This window comes from Nelumbo nucifera, chromosome 3 (assembly GCF_055504915.1).
Source record: "Nelumbo nucifera cultivar China Antique chromosome 3, China Antique-T2T, whole genome shotgun sequence".
Taxonomy (NCBI): domain Eukaryota; kingdom Viridiplantae; phylum Streptophyta; class Magnoliopsida; order Proteales; family Nelumbonaceae; genus Nelumbo; species Nelumbo nucifera.
Window position 1 is genome coordinate 11,118,735 of NC_142651.1, and position 17,970 is coordinate 11,136,704.

General features: G+C 46.7%; 1 protein-coding gene across 2 annotated transcripts; it reads left to right on the plus strand.

Annotated features, from left to right (window-relative positions):
• The first annotated feature begins 722 nt into the window (after window positions 1-722).
• LOC104595718 (senescence-associated carboxylesterase 101-like) lies at window positions 723-4,260 on the plus strand. Of its 2 annotated transcripts, none has more exons than XM_010256580.3 (4): window positions 723-1,076; window positions 1,273-1,609; window positions 2,281-2,853; window positions 3,173-4,260. In XM_010256580.3, exons 1-4 carry the CDS (start codon window positions 1,042-1,044, stop codon window positions 3,989-3,991), a joined length of 1,764 nt encoding a protein of 587 aa, XP_010254882.1. In that variant the 5' UTR covers window positions 723-1,041; the 3' UTR covers window positions 3,992-4,260. The 2 variants fall into 2 exon arrangements, with proteins under 2 accessions (XP_010254882.1, XP_010254891.1); XM_010256589.3 differs by having other exon boundaries at window positions 3,179-4,260.
• Window positions 4,261-17,970: the final 13,710 nt, after the last annotated feature.

Sequence of the window (17,970 nt, forward strand, 5' to 3'; positions counted from 1 at the left end):
CTCGATTTTACTTCGGATTGATCCCTTAGCCAATCTGATCCAACCCGAATCCGACTCTATAGTACATGTCATAAATAAATATATGTTATATGTAATATATAACATACATTGATTTGTTTAGATTCATGACATTTGTATAACCCCCACCACATAGTATCATGTATTTCTTTTAAGATAATCACTTCACTTAATCCTAATCAGAAAAACTAAAACCTTAATAATATTTTTTTGAAAGTTTTATTCTTTCATCTCTTCTATGTTGTTTTCCGCCCAAGAAAGATCTATTGTAAGCCATAATTCATAATAAACTATAGTTATTTCTAACACTTGTTTTTTTGAATTGTGTACAAAAAAAAAGCATCAACAAAGAAATACTAATGAAAGGTTTCAAGGGATTGGGAAGAAGGTTGGGTTGGGCACAACCCAACCCGAAATTGACTTTCGGTTGGGTTAAGATTGAAGGAATTTAGTTAGGGTTAGGGTTGGATTGGTCGGATTAGATTAAGGTTAGGGTTGGGGTTTAGAACTTAAGGTTGGGCTAGGTTGGCCTGACCCGGCCCGACTTGCAGCCCTGAATATCTTGTTGAAAATTGGAAGGCTCCTGTTTACATAAAAATGAGAACTATTCTGATTCAACTTTTTTATCCAGCCAAGGCAAGCATCAGTTGTATATAAAGATAAAAGATATGGAGAAAAAAAAATTCCATGATGGCAAGTATAGTTGCGGCATATGTATACCGTATACGGATCAAATACCCTCGTCAGAAGAGATTCTTTAAACTAAAAGCTCGATCCGCCGTGGGCTAAACAAAAAATAGTCTCTCTCTTCTTCTGATCTTTTCTATTAAAGTCTGTACCATTGAATTTATTAATGAATTCTGTTCCTTCATCTACTTTCTTAAATGATTCATTCGTCTGCTCCAGCCTCTCCTATTTGCGTTTCTTCTGCTCCTTAGTTTCTCTTTAATTTGCAAGTTTTTCTCAACGGTTGCATCTTTCTTCTTGAGGATCTCAGGGCCGGAATCACACACAGAGGCAGAAATGAGTCAAACCCAATCTTCTTCATCTCAACAGTTGTGAGTTTTTTTTTTTTTTGGTTATCCTTTCTCATTTTGATTTTCGTAAAATAATGCTTTTTATCATTTTGCTTTTGTATTTTCTTTCCTTTGAAAAGAAGATACAAAAAAAGAGGCAGAACAGAGCCATGAATAGTAGTGATCGAGTAGCATTGTTACAGAGGGTTGTTGATTTTTCTTTCCTTTTTCTTTGCAGCTTTAGCTGTGGCCAGCAAATATCAGCTTTTGTGGTGGCCTCCGATCTCCTTAGTCGTCTGTGGGAATCCATTTCCACTTCCACAATACAGAGAACCGATCCGAGCAAAGAATTGACATTTCAGAAGCAGGAATTACCCGGTTTCACAATCATAGCTTTAGTTACTTCACCATCATGCGCCAAACACCAGCATCAGTTCCTATCACCACAACTTCAAAGGAACGACAAGCGTTTTAAGTTTCTTTGTACCAAGGACAACCCATCTTTCCATATTAATGAAGTTGTTCTCACCCTCTTCGAGTCTCTATACGATGAGCTCTCCTCTCTGCTGATAGAGGTATGTACACCACTCTTTCCCTTTTGCTCTTCTTTCCTCCTCCAATCTTGCAAAGAATCTTTTGCAACTTTTCAACGAGGCTGCATTCGGCTTCTTTTTTGAAGAATTAAGAATACTTTTAAATTTGATTTTATAAAAATTGTCAGAACTAATTCTTTTGGGCTCCAAATTTTATTCTGAGAACTGTCTCTGAAGGTAAAAAATCCAGCTCAAAACAGTAAACTTTTTTTACTTTAAACTCATGATTTTTGGAACCAAACATAGTGTTGATGATTGACAGCTGAAGTGCTAGAACTGAATGGCATGTTTTACTTGTCTTTTGCTGGTGTTTGATTAATCAAGTTCCTTAGTGAAATTTAATTTAATTACCTACTTTTATTATTTATTTATATTAAAGCTATTTTATTGACAAGAGACCATACATACTCTTTTTAGGTCTCTATCGATAGTCTATTAATATGAGTAGAAAAATTACTTCTGTAACGAACCAAACGCCCTTTTAAGCTCTGTTTGTTTACGATGCTTTTTCTTTTTCTTTTTTGGTGCGAATTTCATTTGCACCGGCATTGATCTGATGGGCTGGAGTCAACCCTAACCTAATCGAGAATTAGAGATGCGATCGAGCCCCCTCGCAGTGGCGGGCTGAATTCATTTGATTTGAGTTATTGCAGTCGGCCGCTAAAGCTCCGCTGATTCTCACCGGTCATTACCTAGGAGGGGCAGTTGCTTCTCTCTACACCTTATGGCTGTTACAGAACATCCCTGCAAAAGCTAAGCTTCCCCTCTGCATCTCTTTTGGCTCTCCACTGATCGGCGACGATGTCCTCGTGGCAACCCTTCGTCAGTCAACATGGAATTCTCGTTTCCTACATGTAGTTTCCAACGACGATCCCATACCTCGCCTGTTCGTCTTACCGGGAAGTCCCGTCGTCGCAGCCGATGATACCATGATGGAAACCAATTTTGAGGAACCCAGTTCCATTTACAAACCCTTCGGTACGTTTCTCATGTGTTCTCGATCGGGGCATGCTTGCTTCAACCACCCTGAGACAATTCTGGAATTGCTGCGAGTGACTTGGTCATCATCATCAGGAGGCAGAAACCCAGGGCACTGGGGTTATAATGAGGACTACGGGATGATTATCCAACAACTCAAACATAGTTTGGCGTATAGCGCGCCAGTCGTTCAATTTTCGGAATCTCCACAACGGACCAGCATTCTTTTACAGCTTCAAGTACTCGGGGTAAGCTTGATTAATTATAGGTAAACTCATCCATACTTTCATACCTTCATGCACTTAATTAAGTCGTCCTATCCCTCAGAAGTCAGAAAGAAGAAACTGAATACAACCCACAAGAGAAATTTCAAATTTCCCATGTTTGATTTGAGACTAGGATTTCCCTCTAAAATCTAAATGCCTCCATCATAATCACCATTAACATACATTCAGCTCAGCTGGGACCAAACAATTACGACTATTTAAGTATATATTTAATGCCTTCTGAGCTTGTACCTGCAGTACTGATTCTTTATCCCACATTACTTGAAATTATTCATGGAAGCTGCAGCTGCTGAATAATGACAACAGCAACGTTTGGTTAACTAGCTTAGAGGAACGGGAAAAGACAGATTTCTTGCTCAAGGAGAAACGCACCTCCGATGACAAGAAACTGAATGACATGAAAATCAATATGGCCAACCTTGAATGGTACAAGAAGTTGTCCAAGGGTAAAGGGGGATACTACGACTGCTACAAGAATAAGCATGAGATGCGGGACATTCATGTCGAAAAGTTCAAGAAGGAGCTTACAAATTACTGGAAAGAGAAGGTTGAAGAAGCAGAAAAGAAGCCCCAGAAGGAAGGAGCCCAACTTCGGACTCGCTGGCTGTATGGAGGAACAAATTACAGAAGAATGGTTGAACCTCTTGACATTGCTGCCTACTACAGAAGGAAGGAGCCCAACTGCAGTACGCCCGGTGAGAAGGACTACTGTTCTAAAGGTAGGTCTTCCCATTACCGATTGCTGGAAAAGTGGCAGGCAGAGGAGGCAAAACAAGCATCAGGAGAGAAGAAGAAAGTTACTGCGGCTAGTCTGACAGAGGATTCCTGTTTCTGGGCACGTGTTGAGGACGCTAGGACGTTGTTGGAGAATAATGGAGGAACGGAATCAGTCACAGATGAATCAATGATAGAGAAGATGGAGGAGTTTGAGAATTATGTAATGGATTTGATAGAAAAGCTTGCAGTCTCTCCAGAGATTTTCTTGGAAGGGAGCACCTTCATGCAATGGTGGAACCAATACGAGCAAATCTTAGAGTGTGATCGTAGTTCTCCACTTATTGACTATATGAGGGTACATAGATACAGGAATTATGGCTAAGTTCAAGATTAGGAACTCGATCGACATAGATGGATAGATATGAACCTCTATCAGCTTGATCGGGTTTTGACGTTTTGGTCGATCGGGTTTAAGGTTGGGTACATTACATGATATATGGGTTTAATTTCCTTTCCATTATTGTTCTAGTTGTAGTGACTTGTGACGTTGCTGGTTTACTTTTAAAAAGACCTAGAGCTTTGGTGGTTTTATATTTTGTTTTTTGGTATAATTTTTGTGATGTTAAACGGAAAAGTACGGACTGATTCATTTCAGATTTTTGAATTGACATCAATTCTGAACTGACACCATTTTTTATTTTATGGTAATCAGATGGAGCATAATTTTCTTTTCTGTATAATTAATAGAAAAGGAGCGCACATCTCTCTGGGATTGGAATTTGGATGCGACTGGGACCTGTGAAAAGATTCCGTGCCGAGTGAATTTTGTTCTATCATTACTAAACTAAAGTCATAGCTCATAGGTTCACACAAACACAATCAACACCACTAAACTAAAGTGAATGATTCTGGCTGGAAGTTTCAACTTTCAACTTTCAACGCGAACAATACGCGATGCGTGCGTAAGAGGAAAACCTTGGCTAATCACTGATGGCCACAGATGTCGTTTCTCATTCTTCTCTCTTCTCAATTTCTTAAAAAAAAGCACGGCACCCAACCGCTGGTAGCTCGTCAAAAGCAAAGAAAAAGAAATTGTTGGTTATTATCCCCCACAACGTCCCATCGGTAATCCCAAAAATGACGATTCATCATCACGAGATGTTTCCGATACAGGGTTCATGCCAAAAAATTAAAAATAACACTTGAGAGTCCCTATTCAGTTCAATATTAACAAATTGGTTCTTTTTTCATAAAAAATTAAAGGAAATCATTTATTAAATATACGATAAATACTTATTTATACTCTGTGATTTTTAAAATTACTAAAATATACCCTGTAAAACATTCTACCCTTAAATTTGACGAAATGTATTAAATGACAAAAATACCCTTGATTATGTTTTTTTTTTTAATTTTCAAAACATGTGAAAGATTCTGCGCGGTGTGTTGATAAACAGAGGTCCCTCCCGTATATATGCATAGTTGGTGTTGAGAGGTTAGCATATTCTTGGTGTAAGAATTGAGACTGCATTTCAAAGACCGAAATGAGCCCGCGTTACATTCAATCAAAATAACGAGGGATTGATTCAATTGCTAAGGCCCTCTCAATAATTGAAATTATTAAATTTAAAGTTTGTCACGCATGAGAACTAGCAATGTGGGACCGGATAAAAAGGTGGTTTTCATGAGGTTGGGTGTATTTTATGTGAGAGGTGTCAAAAAATTTTCGTAAGTGCTAATTTAATGTGCTTACAACGATGTTCCCATCCAATACGGACTGCCCAAATGCTACGCTGCCTTCAATGATATGAATTGTTGATACATGGCTTATGGCTAAGAAGTTGTATAGGTTTCAGAGATATGGCAAAATTTCTCATACCTGTGGGGTACCTGACCTCCCGGATTCCATGGGGTTGGGGATGGGGATTGATTTGGTGGGGTAATGATAGGGATGGAGATTAAAAGTAATCTCTTATTAAGGTTGGGGTCCGGGTCGGGGATAAGGAATGAAGTTCTCACTTTGCAATGATCTGATTGTTTAGCTTATATTATTTATATATCAAATTATATTTAAAACATTATTTATATATATATTTTTATTTTAAGTAAATTAATTTTCAAAAAATACTATTAATTAAAAATTTGTAAGGATTCAGGCCACTACAAAGAACCCGCCTTTATTGGAGATTAGGGATGGAAGACAACCTTTATCCCTAACAGAGATCAGGGTCGAGGATTGAAATTTATTTCGAAACTGGGGTTAAGGACAGGGAATATGATCCCCACTTTGAACTTGCCCCATTGCAGGTTGTTTAGACTTCCCCTGAAGATGAAGGAAAAGATACAAATGTGGTGAAACCATTTCCATTGTAGGCTGGCATGGCCAGCTCACTATAGCAACCGAGTCATGCTGCAGCCCATGCCTCTTGTAGGCTAGCAAGGCTTGGTCACTATAGCAACTGGGATGTGCCGTGGCCTAGCCCATATCCTTGGTCGTGCTGGGCTTGGGTTGAGGCCCATAGATTGACATGACACAGTATACATAGCGGCCCAAAATGACTTATACACAGAGATGCATATATGTACATAAATTTTTATTTTCAATTTTATTATACTATTTTGTTCCAATTTTATTATATTTTTTTTTTCAATTTCGTTTCACTATTTCATATATAAACAATTATATATGATGGAGGAAGATTTGGCCCGACCCCTTGACCATGCGACACGTGGAAGCAACCGAGAGTGACCTGGCAGAAGCGCCAGGTCGGCACGACAGTGGGCCCACAACCTGAGCTCTGGGGAAGAGAGTCCCGAGCTCCCCCAAGAAAGGAACCAGCGACCCGAGCTCTCCCTTGGAGGTCCTGAGCCTTACAAGGAGCGCAAAAGACAAAAACCCGAGCTAACCCACCCCGGGGCAGTTCGGGCCACACTTCTATCCGAACTCAAGACTTCACCTCGCACACCACTTCAGCTCCTCCAAGTCGCCTGACTAAACAACCGTACCTGACGCCCTGGAAGCCCGTACACGGAGGCGGCGCGCCTGACTGATTAGAGGTCCGACACATGACAGTCGCCCTCCAGCGGCCACCTTCCACCGCCATCTCAGACGTAGCAGAGACGGCCCTGACAAGGACAGTGGCGGTTATGACACCCGAACTGGCAACTGGCAGAGGCTATGACACCCGAACTGGCGTTTGGCAGAAATGATGACACCCGATCTGGCAGAGGTATGGGAGTGAGTGTACAGGGTGATTATAAAAGGCCCCCATCTCCCAAAGAAGCGGATATGTGATATTTTGTGCTTTCTGGTCTTGAAATCTCTCATTTTCCCTTGCCTTCTCTAGAGCATTGACTTGAGCTTCGGAGTGTTCCAACCGGGTTCCTCCCCGGAAGTCTCCAATTTCTTCCTTGTTTCAGGCATCTTCGGCTCTGTCAAAGGCAAGGTGACCAGCAACTAAGACCGATCGGATTGCGCATCATCATTTAGCGCCGTCTGTGGGAAAACTTCATAAAGCCTCTCCTAACCTTTAACCCTCTCTCTCTCTCTCTCTCTCTCAAAGAAGCCTGAGCTTCCATGGCTTCCTCCAGCAGCAACAGGCACAACGCCGACTTGAATGTTGTAGGGGAACACCCTCAGCCCGCCATTGTATGTATCGAACAGTTCACCGTCCCCCTCTCGACGGGCGGAATCCCTAGCCTCAATGCACTGAGTGCGGTGGCACCTGTGAATGTTCCCCTCCCCCCCCCCCCCTATTGAGACAACTTTCGCCGAACCAACTGCTGTCCCTCTGGCGACCAGCCAGAACCAGCTTGATGATTTGCTACAGTGCATGCGGGCAATGCAAACCCAAATAAAGCAGTTCCAGCAATATCAGCTCCATCAGCAGCAAGTACTACACCACATTTCCCAACATCACTACAAACAGCAGTTCCCCCAACTGCCTCTAAACCAACCGCAGCTTCTACCTCGGCATCCTGCTCCCAGGCCGGTCAAGCCCTCCCCTCAGGGCGGGCACCTTCACCGAGGGGAAGCCTCCCAGCTTCAGAACCCCTCCAGGAGCCAGGCCTCATCCCCGGGCAGGAGGGAAAGACTAACTACCCCCGCCTCGCAGCTCGCCGGCGGATCAGGAACCTCCTTGCCGATCAAGTCAGCACCTCGACACTTTAAGTTCGAGTTCCCACTGGTAGAGAACCAATTTGGCGTCTTGGCCGCGGACTACCAACAGTCCGGGCTGATCGAGCTCGGCAACACCGAGGCAAGTAGCGCCAATACTAGGCCTTCTAACCAGCAACAAAGACGCCGACGAAGTTGCCGAACTACCACCCACATCCTGCCCGAGCTCCAAGGTAAAGAAGAAACAAGCTCGGACGAGGTAAAAGTTGTCCCTATTCTTTCAGTTCCTTCCCCTCTATCATCAGAACTCCTTGCGGTTCCCATTCCCAAAGATTTCAAACTCCCCCCCTAGACAAGTATGATGGGTCCTTTGATCCCAATGACCACGTCGATGCTTTCCAGTCCCAAATGCAGCTGGCGAGGGCCAGCGAGTCCTACATGTGTGTGGCCTTCACTACCACCTTCAGGGAGTGGCTCACACTTGGTACATGAACCTAGCCCCTGGGTCAATAAGAAACTGGACCTAGTTCATGCAAGTCTTCACTGCGCACTTCATTACTAGCAAGAGGTGCCCCCGAACCGAGGAGAAACTCCTCAGAATAGTCCAGAGGGAAGGAGAGTCCATCTGGGGCTATATCAAACGGTTCAATGACACATGCTTGCAGATACCGCGCCTAGACCCTATGGTACAGCTCGCGGCAGCCAAGAGGGGTGTGACACACAAGGAGTTCAGGTGGCACATGGTAGTTAACCAGCCCGCGACCGTGGCTGAATTCCTCAAGCTCACAGACAAATTTATAAGAATAGAGGAATAGATCAACCAAAGGACTGAAAGCGGGATTGAGAAAAGGAAGAGGGAAGGCGAGCCCTCCAACCCAGATGACACGAGAAAGAAAGACCCACCTCGAGGGACGAAGCCAAGCCAGTCGTCCGAGCTCCCTTAGCAGGTCGGACGGACTACACGCCCTTAAACGCGAAGCGGGCTGAGATCTTAATGATGATCAAAGACGCCCCCCGTATGTGAAGTGGCCACCTCGTCTGAAGGGAAACCCGAACGAGAGGAATAAAAACTTATCCTGCAGTTTCCGTCACAGGTACTTGAGAAATTTTGTATAGCATAATAATAATAATAATAATAGTAATAAGACAGGTCGGCAGGGGGAGCACAATAGAAATGCTCCCAAGTCCAGCAGCCAGTCAGCTGAACCGTAGAAGGAGCCCCCAGAGGAAAGACCAGTTTGGGAAACAATCCATGTGATCGTTGGAGGATCGATCGTAGTAGGATGCACCTCGGCAGCAGCTCGGGCATCAACCCGGGAGGCCACCAGAGAAGAACAAAATCCCCCGAAGCGGCCTAGGACGGAAGACCCCATATTCTTCACCGAAGACGATGCGCGCGGGGTCCACTAACCCCACGACGATGCACTTGTCATAAAGGTAAAGATCAACGACTTCGAAGTCCAACGCGTACTCGTTGACTCCAGCAGTTCGACAGACATCCTTTTTAAAGCGGCCTTCGACAAACTCCAGTTCCGAGAGAGTGACTTGAAGCCCACGAACACCCCGCTGGTCGGATTTAGTGGAGAAGAGGTTAGACCTCTGGGAAAGGTCACAATACCTGTGGAAGTCGGCACGTGGCCCAGCACGGTAAGACTCAGTCACGATTTCTTGGTGGTCGCGACCCCCTCCCCCTACAATGCCATAGTAGGTCAGCCGATCACCCACGCTTTGAAAGCCGTGGTGTCCACTTACTATTTGGCCGTGAAGTTCCCAACGGACTTCGGCATCGGGGTAGCGCGGGGCGACCAGCTCGAGTCTCGCAAGTGCTACGTTGCCGCCCTCAAGGGAAAGGCCAAGATAACCGGCGACCCCGAACTGGAGCGACCGGAGGAACAGAACGAGGAGCGAGCTGCACCAACGAAGGAAACCGTTCCCATCTCTGTCTCGGCAAAAGACCCCGCTAGATTACTTCAGGTCGGAGCATCCCTGGAAGAACCCTTGAGGTCCGAACTGGTAAGTTTCTTACTCCAAAATTTAGACGTTTTTGCATGGTCCGCGACAGAGATGCCTGGTATAAACCCCGACCTTGTAACTAACAAGCTGAATACTGACCCTATAGTTAGGCCCATTAGACAGAAGAAACGCAACCTAGCCCCAGAACGCTGGAGGGCGATCGATGAGGAGGTCGAGAAGCTCCTCGCAGCAGATTTCATAAGGGAAGTTCATTTCCCGGGCTGGGTGGCCAACCCTGTTTTGGTAAAAAAGGAAAACGGAAAGTGGCGCATGTGCGTCGACTACACCGACCTGAACCGAGCTTGCCCAAAAGATTGCTTCCCCCTCCCAAAAATTGACCGCCTAGTGGACGCGACCTCAGGACACGAGTTGCTAAGCTTCCTGGATGCCTACTCGGGCTACAACCAAATCAGGATGGACTTGTCCGACGAGGAAAAAAACCACCTTCATAACCGAGTTTGGCCTGTACTGCTACAAGGTTATGCCTTTCGGATTGAAAATGTTGGGGCAACCTTTCAAAGGCTTGTGAATAAGCTGTTTCAACCCTTAATTGGCAGAAAGATAGAATGTTATGTAGACGACATGGTCGTCAAGACACAGTTTTCGCATGAATTAATACAAGACTTGCATTTTGTCTTTCAAATTCTACGTCAATTTAGCATGAAACTAAACCCAAACAAGTGTGTCTTCGGTGTCACCTCGGGTAAGTTCGTAGGGTACATCGTCAACCGGCGCGGTATTGAGGCCAACCCGGACAAAATAAAAGCCATCTTAGATATGAGACCACCCCGAAAAGTGAAAGAGATTCAGAGGCTAAACGGAAGAATAGCTGCTCTGAGTTGTTTCATGTCTAAATCGGCAGACCGTTGCCTGCCCTTCTTCAAGGCAATAAAAGGCAAAGGATTCGAGTGGAACCCGAAGTGCCAGCTCGCATTTGACGAGCTCAAAAAATACCTCGCCAGCATCCTAGTGTTGACCTGGCTCGAAGAGAGCGATGTTTTAGAACTGTACCTCTCGGCAAACGACGAAGTGGTCAGTTCGGTACTAATAAATGAAGCAGATCGGGTCCAACGACCCATCTACTATGTTAGTAAAATATTCTAGGGAGCAGAAACAAGATATCCGGAGATAGAAAAGCTAACCTATGCGCTGGTCATTGCGGCCCGCAAACTCCGTTCGTATTTCCAAGCCCATACCATCATCGTCCTCACCAACAAACCCTTGAGGCAAGTATTACTCAGGCCCGAGGTCTCTGGACGATTGACGAAGTGGGTCCTCGAACTCAGTGAGTACGACCTCCAGCACAAGCCATGAACCGCTATCAAAGCTCAAGCATTGGCGGATTTCATCGCAGAATGCATGTTCAGCTCCGAGGTCCTCAACCCGGTTGAGCACGAGGCTCCCAGTTCGGGTGAGCTCGGTGCTCCTAGGCCGGTTGAGTCCGAGCCCCGTGAGGTCGCACCTAGTTCGGTATCTCTCTTGGTTAGGCTAAGCGCGAACTGGGATGAAGAGCCCTGGATCCTTCATGTAGATGGGCTTCTCAAATCAGCAGGGCAGCGGAGCCGGTGTAGTTCTCACGGTCCGAATGGCACAAAACAGGAGTACGCGCTACGCTTCGAGTTCGCAGCATCCAACAATGAGGCAGAATATGAGGCACTGATAGCCGAGCTAGCCCTGGCGCAAGAGGTAAAGGCAAAACACATAGTTATCTACAGCGATTCCCAGCTCATGGTAAACCAAGTTATAGGGGAATACGAAGCTCGCGAGCTAACTATGATCGCTTACTTGGCAAAGGTAAAAGTGGCTCTGTTTAGCTTCCAGTCACACTTCATCAAACAAATCCCGAGGTCAAAGAACGCTGAGGCCGATGCCCTGTTCCGGCTAGCCAGCACCAGTGACAACACCATGAGAACTGTGTACATAGAGGACTTACCTCGGCCTAGCATTCTCCGGGGGCAGAGGAGGTCGTTCTTGCCACCTAAGCAGAACCGAGTTGGATTGATCCACTTGTGAGCTTCCTGCTACATGGAACCCTCCCCGCAAACTACAACACCACCAGAAGGGTAGAGCGCCAGGCAGCCAAGTACGTCATGATAGACGGACGGCTGTATCGAAAATCCTACACGTTCCCCTACCTGCATTGCTTGTGACCTACCGAAGCCGAGCTCGTACTCCGCGACACTCATGAGGGGTTATGTGGCGGGCACTTGGGGGGCAGGGCCCTCGCTCAGAAAGCACTACGACAGGGATACTATTGGCCAACAATGAAAGCAGACGCCGTCGGGCTAGTTAGGAAGTGCGAGAATGGCCAGAAGCACGCCAATATTCACCACCAGCCCGCTGCCGACCTCAAGTACCTCACCAGCCCGTGGCCCTTCACACAATGGGGTATCGACCTACTCGGGCCATTCCCGCCAGCAACAGGAGGAAGGAAGTTCCTAGTAGTGGCAGTAGACTACTTCACCAAGTGGGTTGAAGCTGAAACTCTCGTAACCATCACATCTCGAAACGTCCAGAACTTCTTCTTGAAGAACATAGTGTGCCGCTTCGGGCTACCTCAGGTGCTGATCTCCGACAATGGCAAGCAGTTCGAGGACATCAAATTCCAAGGGTGGTGCAAGGACATGGGGATCCGGCAAAACTTCACATCGGTTGTGCACCCACAAGCAAACGGTCAGGCAGAAGTCACGAACAGAGCTATCCTCCACGGACTAAAAGCCAGGCTAGACCGAGCTAAAGGGTTATGGGCAGACGAGCTGCCCAGCGTCCTATGGGCATACCGAACTACAGAGAAGACCGCCACCGGAGAAACTCCCTTCAACCTCACCTATGACACGGAGACTGTCATCCCAGCCGAAATCAAAATCCCTTCACTTCGGTTGGAAGCATACAACGACAATACTAATAACGACGAGCTACGTACCAACCTCGACCTACTTGATGAGGTAAGGGACCTCGCATACATCAGGACCGCGGCGTACCAGCAAAGGGTAGCTCGGTACTACAATGCCAGAGTTAAGAGATGAAACTTCCGCGTCGGTGACCTGGTTCTCCGCAAAGTCATGGTACCCGAGCCCGGCGTTGGCAAACTCGGGCCGAACTGGGAAGGACCCTACTGAGAAAAGAGAGCACTCGAGGGAGCATACGAGCTCGAGACTCTGGAGGGCAAACAAATACCCCGAGCTTGGAACATCATCAACCTAAGGCGATACTACCTATAAGCTACCGAACTAGGCGAACTGTGAGCCGCTCCTAGAGCCCAAGGGCCAAAACACTGAGGTAACAAAGACCTTGACACTACAAGACTCAGTCGCCTCTTCGGCATGGGCAAAAAACCTAGGAAAATATTGTAAGGGCTAAAGCACCGAGCTGAGGATGACCTCGGGGCCTCAACAACAAAAACTAAGTGTTAATGCCAAGAGAGCAGGCAGCACGGGTATGAAACTTGGGGTGTATAGCTCACTCCAAACCAGGCCTACTGAACTAATATTTCCTTTACCCAGGCGAAGAACAGATCGGGCGTATAGCTTTACTATGTTGCCCCACCTCAAAGAATCCCCTCGTTTCGGGGACCTAATTCTATGCAGCTCGGCAATATAGTCACTTCAGCAAAAGGAGAATATTTGCACAACATTTAAACAAAAAAGTACTTCATTGATAAATGTTTGCTTTACAGTGTTCAAAAAAAAACAAAACAAAAAACAACGGGACAGCTTCGTCTTCCTCGCGCAGCACGGGAAACCGCTTCGGCAGCTTGTGCTCGCTTCAAGCCCCTCTCCGCCTAGATTGCCAAAGCGTGGATAAAGAAGTTCACCTGCCAGAACGAGAACAAATCATCTCGATAAAAAAAAAAACTACTCCGACTTACCACCATGGCGTGAGATGCAGCACGAATGCCTATGAGATTCGTAGGAAGATCGGCCCATGCCGCGACCTCCTTAGGGCAAGTAGCCTTCTTACTTTTTCATAGAGCGTAGCTCAGCATCAACATGCTCCCAACCTCATCCTAACTTCCCGAGCCTGAAGGCACAGCTCGGGTATAAGCTGTTTCGGCATAGGGCACCCCTACCGCTTCCTGAAATGGAGGGGCCACCTCGGGCTCCGCAACCCGGGAAGGATCGGCACGGACCCACTTAGTAGCTCGCTTCCTCCTCCTCATACCATCGAACAAGTTCGCACCTCGAGGTCAAAGAATGAGAATAAAAAGCAAAGCAAAAACAAGTCTCTGAAGTGAGAAACCTACTCGAACTCAGACCGTCCTGGATAAGCTTGGCCTCCGTCAGGTAGACTTCGCATTTTATTCCAAGCCGAGCCCAGTCTTGGAGGCCCTTCACCGTTTCTTCATCCAACGTGGCATCGGGGTCAGGAACAGCCAATCCCCATTCGGTAGGAAACAACCATCCCATGGAACTTCGAACCATGAAGTAGTCCTACTTCCATGCCGGGACCTTATTTGGAAGATCGTGCAAGAGCTTGAACCTCGGGCGAGGTGACAAGTAGTAGGCCCGCCTACGCCCGGGCAGGGGACCCGCTTGTTTCTTGAGCATAAGGATGGCGGAAAATATTTCCAGGTCCAAGGGAAGGCAGTGTTCGCAACAAAGGGAGATGGTCCCAACAAGGTTACGAATGGAGTTCGGGTGGAGCTGACCAACAGTAACGCCGAAGTGATTCATGACCTCGACGATGAGAGGGTGGAAAGGAAGAGCGAAGCCCGGCAACAAGCTGCTCCCGGAATATCACGATCTCGTCCGGACCATGCTCCCAAGGGAAGTCGCCCGAGGGTAAAATGAAAGTATACTCCCCGAGCAGGTTGTACTAAGCGACAAGGGACCAAAGCCTCTTGGGCGTCATAGTGGAAGGCCCGAACTTATCTGGCACCCAACCTCGACGGGAGGTGGATGCCAAGCTACCCGAGGTGACTCGGCCTACGGGCTCGAACTCGAGCTCTTCCTCGAGCTCTACTTTGGGCCCCGCCTCGGACTCACTAAGGCTATCAGGGGCAGTAGCTCGGTTTGTAGAACCAGCATCTGACCCCCCCAGAAGACTATCTAAGCTACCCGAGCTGGACATTGAATCAAAGAGAGGGCTGAGGACTCACCGGGAAAAGCTACCGGACTATGAAAAACGACGCGAGCTCAAGAAACAAATGCTGAAGAATGGCGAAGGAAAGTGACCAGGGGCCCCCCACTATTTATAACCACTGTACTTGCACATCAACAGCCAAGATCAAAACCATCCAACGACTCCCCGCAAAACCGGCTGCGCACCCCCCGAGGAGAAGTCAGTTTAGTGCTACACGTGACCCGAGATTGGCCCCTAGTCGAACCAAGTCGACCCTGATCGGGCCGAAAACACAAACAGGTCAGACCGAAGAAGGTCCAAACCAAGGCCAAAGCGTTACAAGGCAAATCCACCCGTCATCCCGTGAACTCCCCACGCCAGGTCAGGACCCTGGGCACGAGGAGTGGGGGGCAATTGATGGAGGAAGATTTGGCCCGACCCTTTGACCACGCGACACGTGGAAGCAACCGAGAGTGACCTAGCAGAAGTGCCAGGTCGGCACGGTAGCGGGCCCACAACCCGAGCTCCGAGGAAGGGAGTCCCGAGCTCCCCCAAGAAACGAACCAGCGACCCGAGCTCCCCAAGGAAGAACCCGAGCTCTCCCTTGGAGGTCCTGAGCCTTACAAGGAGCGCAAAAGGCAAAAACCCGAGTTGACCCACCCCGGGGCAATTCGGGCCACACTTCTATCCGAACTCAAGACTTCACCTCGCACACCACTTCGGCTCCAAGTCGCCTGACTAAACAACCGTACCTGACGCCCGGGAAGCCCGTACATAGAGGTGGCGCGCCTGACTGATTAGAGGTCCGACACATGACAGCCGCCCTCCAGTGGCCACCTGTCACCGCCATCTCAGACGTAGCAGAGACGGCCTTGACAAGGACAGTGGCGGTTTGACACCCGAACTGGCAACTAGCAGAGGCTATGACACCCAAACTAACATCTGGCAGAGGCTATGACACCCGAATTGGCGTCTGGCAGAAATGATGACACTTGATCTGGCGGAGGTGATGATGCCCGATCTGGCAGAGGTATGGGAGTGAGTGTACAGGGTGATTATAAAAGACCCCCATCTCCCAAAGAAGCGGGTATGTGATATTTTGTGCTTTATGGTCTTGAAATCTCTCATTTTCCCTTGCCTTCTCTAGAGCACTGACTTGAGCTTCGGAGTGTTCCAACCGGTTTCCTCCCCGGAAGTCTCCAATTTCTTCCTTGTTTCAGGCATCTTCGGATCTGTCAAAGGCAAGGTGACCGGCAATTAAGACCAATCGGATTGCGCATCATCAATATACATAAAAATTCATATAAAATAAAATTTCAACTTTTTTTTTTTAAATTTCTTGTCTCATCTTGTTAATTCATTTTAACTATTTCATTATTCTTTTTTCAATTTTTCTGAAAAAAAAAATCAGACTGCCCACAGCTTGGCCCGGCATGGGCCCACTTGGGCTCATGTCGGGGGCCATGCCGAGCTTTCCTTTTGAGGGATTCTAGGCCGTGTAGACACGGGCCTGTCCAAGCCAGCATGCCGGCCTGAAACAACCTGCTAAAGTGGGGGTTGCCCCCAAACCCACATAATGATAACCACATTACACTTCTAAGACAATGATATTGGGTTAAATAGATTATTGATATTCAAGTTACCAATTAGCTTCTCAAAGCCAATGACATGTTTTAAAAATTGGCAAATTTTTTAAATTATTATTATGATTTAGTTAATTGAATAACTCTACTTTGCTTGTTTACGTGTTGCCTTAGACTATCCATAACTTATTTAATAATTGTCTAAAACCTTCCTTACCCCTCAAATTTTCTTCACATTCCATCGAATATGACATCAAATGGCCGATGTTTTTATTTTACAAGAATTCCAAAAATTCCCTTTTGGTTGCATTGGTTCTCTCTCCTCTCTCCTCTCTCCCTCTCCCTCTCCCTCTCCCTCTCTCATCATCTCATTCGCACACTATGTATTGTCAACGAAGCCGCCGCCGCTGCAACCTTTGGAAGCGGTGGTTCTTCTCTGCAAGCAAATCGAGATGCCAATGGTGAGTCCTCACAATATTGATCTCAGCAATGTCCATGATAGCCGGTTGGCACAGGTGGTTCAAGTACAGAAACAACACTGAGAAAAAAATCTGCCCCCATCTCCCCACATCTCCACCTTGTCGGAGGACCAAACCAGAGAACTTTAAGGGGTTGCTACATTCTAAATTGCTTTGCCTGCCAAGAAAGAACCCGGCATCTCATTTGCAAATAAGAGTTCTTGAAGGATTTGAGCGAGATGTGGGGTGGGTTGGTAAACCACAGCTCGCCTGTAGGGGTTGGACTCATTAGAATCCTTTGTTACAATGAGACCGACAGAAAAAGAAGAGAAACTCTTTATAATCTCTTGAGATCTTCCGACGACTGGCAGTACATGGGTATCGACTGCCTTTGTTTCCACTTAGGGACCCAGATACTAGGTATAAAGTAACGGAGATGGCAGCTCCTTCTCTGGCCTATTTGGTTGAACTTTGAAGTCTCGCGGGAAAATCAAGAATAAGAGACCCAATCGCAAAAGCGCTCCTAATGGATTACAAAGAAAACAAATCGAAATTCAAGAGAGTTTTACAAGAGATATAGGATTTCAAGGTGGAGAGGAGAAAGAAAGAGAAGCTTCTCCCCGAACAAGAGGTACAGGAGAGAAGGGATTTAGCTAGTCTGTTAAATGTTAAAGCAACAAGGAAACGAGAGCTTTTGATCTGGCAACATCGAAGAAGCTATGCTGAAGTATTCGGAAGCCCTGAATTTGTGCCCGTTAAACATGAAAAAAGGGAGAATTGTTCTCTATAGTAACAGAGCCCAGTGCTATTTGCTATCGAGGATTTCAGAACCCGCCATTAGCGACACGACCTGAGCTCTGTGCCTGTCGAATCTAGCGAACGGTCATGGTAAGAGCCTTTGGAGGAGATTACAAGCTTACGACATGAAAGGATTGATCAAGGAAAGTTTGATGGACTGTATAGTCTTCGTCAACAGCTGTATCACGTCAAACTCTATATCTATCTATCCACTACAAACTACAGAGTACAGAATTTCTTGCTATGCTCGCTTTTAAAATTCAGATGGATTGGCACGGAGATGGGTTGGGATCCTTGCTGCTCTCTCTCTCTCTCTCTCTCTACATATGTG